Source organism: Strongylocentrotus purpuratus, unplaced genomic scaffold (assembly GCF_000002235.5).
Source record: "Strongylocentrotus purpuratus isolate Spur 01 unplaced genomic scaffold, Spur_5.0 spur5_scaffold_4, whole genome shotgun sequence".
NCBI lineage: Eukaryota > Metazoa > Echinodermata > Echinoidea > Camarodonta > Strongylocentrotidae > Strongylocentrotus > Strongylocentrotus purpuratus.
In genome coordinates this window covers 15,286,451-15,294,865 of record NW_022145610.1, presented here as the reverse complement: position 1 = coordinate 15,294,865, position 8,415 = coordinate 15,286,451, and the positions used below count along the sequence as shown (strand labels likewise).

The window sequence follows — 8,415 nt, the reverse complement described above, 5'->3', positions numbered from 1 at the left end:
CCCTTTCATCGCTTTTTCTTCATTACCCCTTTTTTTGTTCACTTACCTATTGAATACTCTGCATGGGAGCGAAAGTTCTTTACATGACAGTTATAATCTTAAGAATTGTCAAAGTCAAAACACATTTAAAGACTTGACCTTTGGTCCTCCCCTTCAGCTGATCTTACGCTCGAGTACAAACGCACGATAACAAAGATCAGTTAGTTCGTTGACATAGAGGGCTATCCAATCAGAAACGCGCTCCGTACTGATAACGACACATTCAACCAATCAGAATGGATGATACGTAATCTCATTTGTTATCTGTGCACTCTAAGAGTTAGCAGACGACAGCGGACCGTCAATCTTTCTTTTTCTTTTCTCGAGAACACTCAATTTAACTCTACCAGCCATCATGAAGGTTTCTATGATCCTCGTTTGCTTGGCCCTTGTGCCTTTCGTCGTAGCTCAGGTAATTTTGATCTCCTTACATTAATTCGTTCTAATTTTCTATTCGTCCCTACTCGTGTTTTTTTAATTGTGTCATTTATTCACAACCAGATAGCCATGTAGTAAAAGAAGCTTTTAAACCCATTAGAAAATATTCCGACATGTACAGCGTTAAATGTTACAAGGCACTTCACAGCAAACCTTCTTTAATAAAATAGGTATTATTCTATATACTTTATAGGAGCCTGTAGTTATTTGTCGACACTATAGAAGATACTCGTTTAGGCAAGTACAACCGGGGACGATGTTGATCAATTTAAATGACACATTGCAAACTTCTTTATTGATTCTGTTCTGATATACGTTTCAGTATATACTATCAATGAAAATTGAAGGAAGGACTCAATTTAACTATGGAACCGTACATTACTCTTGATCTAAGGAGACACGAACGAACGAATGAAAATCTAAAATGTTCCGTTTTTGACAGTTCAAGTCGGTGCGCTCTTTATTTAAGCTTAAACCAGTGTGGCACATGCAAATAGGATATATATCACTCTAAAAAACCTAGTCCATTCAACTTATAATATGAACCTACCATGTCTAGAATGATGCTGTAATCATTATTATTTTGTTTTATCAATATTTCCTAAATCAAAAAACTAGTTATGATAATTATATAATTCACGTGGAATAATTATATCATGTTTCGAGGCGTTATGCGTTACGCTTTTATTCTGGCAGTCTAGAACTGGATTTGTGTACATTTTTCTATTATCAATATTATTAGTAAAAACCTCTGTTTCTCAGTTCATGATTTATTATGATATCGAGAAAAAAAGACTTACAAAACTAGCTTAGTTGTATGTGTAATTCAAATCAACTATAAGACTGAAGTGAGAGAATTACTTTTAGCAGACAAGATAATTGCTTCCAAAACAGATCGGTATTGTTGTAATGAACCCCCCCCCCCTTCCCCCACTCTGGGGTCGGAGGGACCGCATACGTGTTCCCAAAATCTCCGGTAAAGGGCTACATTTCACTCAACAAAGTCCAGCCCGTAATACACAAAAATCCGGCGTGTATTACACACCGGAGATAGAGGGGTGCTCTCAAAGAGAGGGAACATGCATACGCGTATACCTTAAATTATAACACTGGGTGGGGGTGGTGGGGGCGGGGGGGGGGGGGGTAATGAACATACCCTGCCATCTTTTTTGTTCTTCGTTTGTAATAGTACATGTATAGTAAATCCATGGATGTGCAGTGTATATTATTTTGGGACATCTGAGACTCATTGCAAAAGGCAACGCATTGAATGTTCGACCCTATTATATGCATCGGTTAATTAGGTGTTCATCTTTAATGACATTTTGTCAGCATTCTTGATTTTAAATAAGCGCAGGCAGAGCCGTGCGAAGGGGGGAGTGGTGCAAGCAGGCGCGGATCCAGGATTTCTTAGGGGGGGGGGGCCCAAATTTGAAATTATGCGAGCCAAATATTGGTACGTTATGGTGACCAACAGTGACGTAATGCGGGGGGGGGCGAGGTCCCCCCTCCCAGGCTTTGACGTTTCATTATATTATTAGAGAAAGAAGACGATTCGTTGTACCGTTCTCGAAAATAATTTTCGTCTGAATTTAGTTTTTTCTCCTCCCGCGCGAAGCGCGGAAAATTTTACGACTTATTAAATTATAAGAGAAAGAAGACGAATCGTTGTACAGTTCTCGACTCTTAATCCTTGTCTAAATTCAGCCCCCCTCCCCCTCCTGCGCGAAGCGCGGAAGCTTTGACGTTTTATTAAACTATTAAAGGAAGAAGACGATTCGTTGTACCGTTCTTGAAAATAATTCTCGTTTGAATTTAGCTTTTCCCTCCCGCGCGAAGCGCGGAAAATTTTACGATTTATTAAATTATTAGAGAAAGAAGACAATTCGTTGTACTGTTCTCGACTCTTAATCCTTGTCTAAATTCAGCCCCCCCTCCCCCTCCTGTGCGAAGCGCGGATGCTTTGACGTTTTATTAAACTATTAAAGAAAGAAGACGATTCGCTGTACCGTTCTCGAAAATAATTCTCGTCTGAATTTAGTTTTTCCCCTCCCGCGCGAAGCGCGGAAAATTTTACGACTTATTAAATTATTAGAGAAAGAAGACGATTCGTTGTACAGTTCTCGACTCTTAATCCTTGTCTAAATTCAGCCCCCCTCCCCTCCTGCGCGAAGCGCGGAAGCTTTGACGTTTTATTAAACTATTAAAGAAAGAAGACGATTCGTTTTACAGTTCTCGACTCTTAATCCTCGTCTGAATTATGCCCCCCCCCCTCCCGCGCGAAGCGCGGAAGCTTTTACATTTCATTAAATTATTAGAGGAAGAAAACGATTCGTTGTAAAGTTCTCGACTCTTAATCCTTGTCTAAAATCAGTCCCCCCCCCCTCCCCCTCCTGCGCGAAGCGCGGAAGCTTCTATGTTTCATTAAATCATTAGAGAAAGAAGACGATTCGTTTTACAGTTCTCGACTCTTAATCCTCGTCTGAATTCAGGTTCCCCCCTCCCGCGCAAAGCGCGGAAGCTTTTAATCTTCATTTAATCATTAGAGAAGAAGACGATTCATTGTACCGTTCTCGAAAATAATCCTCATCGGAATTTAGTTCCCCCTCCATCCCGCGCGAAGCGCATGAGCTTTTACGTTTTATTAAATAATTAAAGATTCGTATTACCGTTCTCGCCTCTGAATCTGAATCCTCGTCTCAATTCAGCCCCCCCCCCCCCTCCTCCCCTCCTGCGCGAGAAAGAAAACGATGCGTTGTACCGTTCTCTATACTCTTAATCCTTGTCTGAATTTCAAAGAGGTGGGGTCGAGGCGGCGGAGCCGGCCCCCGGAAGCCCAGCGGTTTTAGGCGTTTAATTAAGGTCAGATGAGCATATTTTTGTGTATACCTTATTATTTTGTGACACTGGCAAGTCACTATTTGGCGTGGGGTCCAGGGGGCGGAGCCCCAAAAAATCAGGGGTTTTAGGCATTAAATTACCGTCAGATGATCATCTAAGAGACCGCCGTAGGGCCCTAGATGGAATCCAGGGGGCAAAGCCCCCGGAAGCTTAGGGGTTTTAGGCATTTAATCACGGTCAGATGAGCATATTTTGATGCCTCGAGGCTCTTGATCCCCGCCGTACCTCGGGCCCTGACATGTAGGAATTTCAAGAATCATATTTTTTGCCTGGTTGTAAATTTAGGAATTTTTTTAATTTTCCAACAAACACATACAAACGTATAATTTACTAAAAAGTGAGGAAAAATTTCGGAAATTATGTCATTTCAGCATTATTTGTAATACACTGTTGTGGAATCAGAAATAAACCACGTTTGAATTTGATTTCCCCCAAGCCCCCTCCCCCCTCTATCAGTACGCCAGTATCTCCTCTTTTCCTTTTTTTTCTTTCCCTTTCCTTCCTTCTCTCTTATTTTTTTTTAGATTGGGGGGGGGGGGGGGGGAGGTTAACAGCCTGGGAGGCAAGGCCCTTTCGGCCCCCCCGATTTCCTTCTTCCCCTTTACTTTTCTTCTTCCTCTTCTTTCTTTCCCTTTTCCCTTTCTCCCTTCTTTTCCTTCTTCTCTCTCTTTTTTTTTTTTTTTTTGCGGGGGGGGGGGGGCCAAGGCCCGCTCGGCCCCCCCCCCTGGATCCGCGCCTGGGTGCAAGACTCGCCGAAGAAGCTATTTTATCCAGCAGTGTTCCTAAATGTGAAGGGCAATAGTTGGTCCGTTCTAATATTCTTGAACTGGACAATAATTTCATAATTATGTATTGTTTGATAACCATATGTGTTAAAAAATACTTATTTGACACGTGAGATACTTTTTTTTCCAACTAAATATTTATCGCCTTGCGGCCCTAGAACGAAACCACCACAGTACTATTCTTTTTAGCTAAAGTATTTCTTCAGTTCTCCTTTTAGCTAAACTACCGTCATTATTTTCTACATAGTATAGTTACAAGTCTTTTCCAATCATTTCTATTTTGTTCATATTTGATGAATCCCACGGTTGTATACGAAGACAGCATCTGTGCCCCGGTACTAGCCCCACTGCACTTATGTTAGTTGAGAGCTGTAGTCAAATCCTTAAAAAAATGATTATAACAACAATAATAATAATTATATATAGTGACCTTGCAGGGAGGTCTAATCCCTCCATGCCAAACTAGTGCAGAGGGGCTTTGAACTTTCCTCGATCATGTCGATGCGAGAATAAATTTTGTATCAGACTTTGAGAAATTCTTGGTAAGAATTCATAAGTTCATAGCCGTATCCGGACACCTACCCCTGGACATCCTGTCCCCGGAAAACCACCCTCTAGGGCGACTTTACCCCGGACAACTACCCCCGGACAACTAAAACCCGGACAATTCCCCAGGACAACTACCCGTAGGATAGTTGTCCGGGGGTAGGCGTCCTCGAGCATGGTTGTCGTAGGGGGTAGTTGGCAGGGGGATAGTTGTCCGGGGGTAGTCGTCCTACAGGGTGGTTGCCCTAGGGGGTAGCTGTCGTAGAGGGTAGCTGACTGGGGTGGTTATCCGGGGGTGGATGTACGTCCAGGGGGTAGGTGTCCTAGAACCGTTCATGACATGTGCCGCTGCTATTCCGCTGTTTCAACCAACTTGTTTGTTTGTTTGTTTGTTTTTATTTCCGAAATCCATATATACATACAAGTTTAAAAAAATATATATATATTTTTTTTTTGCTCCCGAAAATTTTCAAATCGCGCCGGCCGAAAAGTCGCTCAGTGGGGGGGGGGGGGGGGGGTGGTACAGAGCACAATTTTTTTTTTTTTTTTTTTTTTTTTTTTTTTTTTGCTTCCGAAAATTTGAAAAACGCGCCGGCCAAAAATTCGCTCAGTGGGGGGGGGGGGGGGGGGGGGGGGGGGGGGGGGGGGGGGGTGAGCACATTTTTTTTTTTTTGATCCTCAAAAAATTTTCAATTTGCACCCCCCCCCTTGAGCACCAGGGGGGGGGGGCCCAACCCCCAAAAAAGGTAAAAATTACGTGATTTTACATGATTTTTTTCTCAAGGGGGGGGGGGGGGCGGCCCGGGCCCCCGGGTCCCCCCCCCCTGGATCCGCCACTGTGTTCTTCCATGGGGTCCAAAAACTAGCTATTCATAACTCTGTACTATCAATTTACTTCATAAGACGCCTCCAACGGAGGAAGAAGCCGGCCTCTGGGAATATATCAGCGGCCTTTTCGAAACGGATCCCATCATCACCATCAAAGAAAAGGCCCAGGTTGTCATCGACAACGTGAAGGATACCCACGTCAAGGTCAACGATTTTTTCGCCGAACTCGAGCTCCCAACCATCCCAGGCGAAGACGAGTATCCCACCATTGAAGAGCTCGATGCCCAGATGAGGGAGCTATCCGAAAAAATTGAAAAACGCATCCAGGATGCTATTGACAGGTACAATCTATAGAACGAAGTAGAACTCGATATAATTATAACCAGTCATCTTATATGACAATCCACGGGTAACCGGGAAGCGGCATTTTTTTCTGCGGCACAGATTGGGGCTTTTTTTTAAAAGAGGTCTTGATTTAACCCTAACCCTAAACTTTCCCATAGGCTCAACACGCACCTAACCCCAATCTGTGCCGCTGAAAAAAATAACGCAACCGGGAAAAGGGGTACGTTCCCCCATCCCATCTGGTTCGTAGAGCCATAGTACTATATGAGATAATTTTTGGTCCAAAATTCTTTTCACAGTTTCCAATGAAATGTGTCATAATGATTTATGGTTTCTATCGCTTGACATTCTTTCCAGAAGTAAGAAGAAGCAACAAACAAAAAAAGAAAAGAAAAGAAAGAAAAAAAGAAAGGAAAAAAAAAACGAAACAAAGTAAAACGAAACAATGCTTAATTAAAGAAGAGAAGGATTTCGAAGTTACTACACCACCCACCCCCCCCCCCCCAGTCCCTTACGTGGCAAAATTGTATATATATTAAAACGGCACCCAGTTCTTCATGTTGTCTCTCTGTTCCGGTGCTATAATCACATATTCTTCTCCCTGTATATGCTATCTAACTGTTCAAATTATTGCGTTATTCTATAATTTATATCGAAGTTCAACCCCATAAGTACATGGATTTCAAGATAGCAAATTACGCCTAATATAATGATGGAAAAGGATTTTCCTGAAGCCGACTGTGGATAGATTTGAACAATACAAAATATCTTTACAAAATGTATGTGTATAACAGGCGCGGATCCAGGATTTCTTAGGGGAGGGGGCCCAACTTTTTTTTTTGGGCTCCCGAAAATTTGAAAATCGCGCCGGCCGAAAAGTCGCTCAGTGGGGGGGGGGGGGGGGGGGGGGGGGGGGGGGGGGGGGGTACAGAGCACAATTTTTTTTTTTTTTTTTTTTTTGCTCCCGAAAATTTGAAAAAACGCGCCGGCCAAAAATTCGCTCATTGGGGGGGGGGGGTAGTGAGCACTTTTTTTTTTTTTGATCCTCAAAAAAATTTCAATTTGCACCCCCCCCCCTTGAGCGCCAGGGGGGCCCAACCCCCCAAAAAGGTAAAAATCACGTGATTTTACATGATTTTTTTCTCAAGGTGGGGGGGGGGGGCCCGGGCCCCCCGGGCCCCCCCCCCCCTGGTTCCGCCACTGGTGTATAATCATGATCGTGAACAAAGTAGGTAAAGTGAAATCCATATTTTATTTAGTTTGTATGGTAGGTGATAAATTATCACCTACCATAAAAATAAATACATTAAATGTATTTATTTTCTTATTCTTTCGAATCCTTTACTTGTGTTTATCTTTTAGCATCGACTTTGACGCATTCAACCTGGACGGCGAGCCTGAAGGCGAGAGCGAGCACGAAGCCGAGCCCGAGCCAGAACCAGAGACTCCTCCCCGTGCAAAGTGGTACCAGTGGTGAACAATCAATGATATTGACTGAATTCCCATGAACAGTGATTCCATTCTCAAGAAGAATATCTCCAAACGCCCGAAATTTCCCGCGAAATTTACCCTGATTACACCTCCACACAATCTGATCGCGTTTATATCGCAAACTCAACAAGAATTAAGATAAACAGTGCATTCTCAAAATGCATGATGAAGAAGTATTTTCTAGTCCTCATTGTTGATAGATCTGTCATAAGGAGAATAAAATGCTGTCATTTGTTATCATGACAAAACATTATGACGTCACAGGGTAGAATTCGATTAATTCAAACAACCTGTTTTTGTCTCTGTTTTATATTTCTTTTTTTCTTAATCTATTAAACGTCGTTGCATTAGCTGCACGAAAAAAAGATTATTCATATGCTTATTAAATTATTGTGATAACGGTATTCGATAAAACGTGTAAATTTGTTTCTTATTGAGTAAAATGTTGTAAAATCTACCACCCTTCCATATATTTGCCTCTCTTTTGTCATTGTGATGTTATCTGAGTCACTTGTGAAAAATAACACATTCGGAAACGACATAGGAAGAGTAACCTTTCATGACTATGACCAGGGAAAACACCTCCCTGCTATGACGTAATGAAAATGCTGGATAATGGATAATTTGATAAATGAATGCTCGCATGAATGCTAAGTAAGTTTGACATCACGCATGATGCCGATGAACCGATTGATTTATGAGTGAATTTGTTGATTTGTTATTTACAATTTGATTATTCATTGAGTTGTTTACTTATTGATTGATTGAATGATTGATTGATTGATTGATTGATTGATTGTTGTTTGTTGAGACTTTGGTTGGATGAATGCTTTCCTGATCGACCCAATTGTTTACAGATAAGTTAAATAGTTAATTAATTGATTTAACAATTGATTGAGTTATTATTGGTTGGTTGATTGGTTTATTGGTTTGAATGTTGATTGATTAGTTAATTGGTTGATTGTTTGCTTGTTTGGTTGGTTGTTATTGATTGTTATAGTCACTGATTATGGTTGCTTGGTTGGTTGCTTGCTTTGTTATT

At 41.8% G+C, this 8,415-nt stretch overlaps 1 protein-coding gene across 1 annotated transcript; it reads left to right on the top strand.

The window, feature by feature from the left end:
* The first annotated feature begins 320 nt into the window (after positions 1-320).
* On the top strand, positions 321-7,830 carry LOC115929328. The gene is made up of 3 exons (XM_030998092.1): positions 321-451; positions 5,613-5,878; positions 7,245-7,830. The coding sequence occupies exons 1-3, from the start codon at positions 395-397 to the stop codon at positions 7,357-7,359; spliced, it is 438 nt and encodes a 145-aa protein (XP_030853952.1). The 5' UTR covers positions 321-394; the 3' UTR covers positions 7,360-7,830.
* Positions 7,831-8,415: the final 585 nt, after the last annotated feature.

Bases quoted from the DNA above. Each gene is read 5' to 3' on its own strand.
- LOC115929328 (XM_030998092.1), top strand. From the start codon at position 395: ATGAAGGTTTCTATGATCCTCGTTTGCTTGGCCCTTGTGCCTTTCGTC. The intron at 452-5,612 runs GTAATTTTGATC...TTACTTCATAAG, and splicing joins TGCCTTTCGTCGTAGCTCAG to ACGCCTCCAACGGAGGAAGA. The intron at 5,879-7,244 runs GTACAATCTATA...TTTATCTTTTAG, and splicing joins ATCCAGGATGCTATTGACAG to CATCGACTTTGACGCATTCA.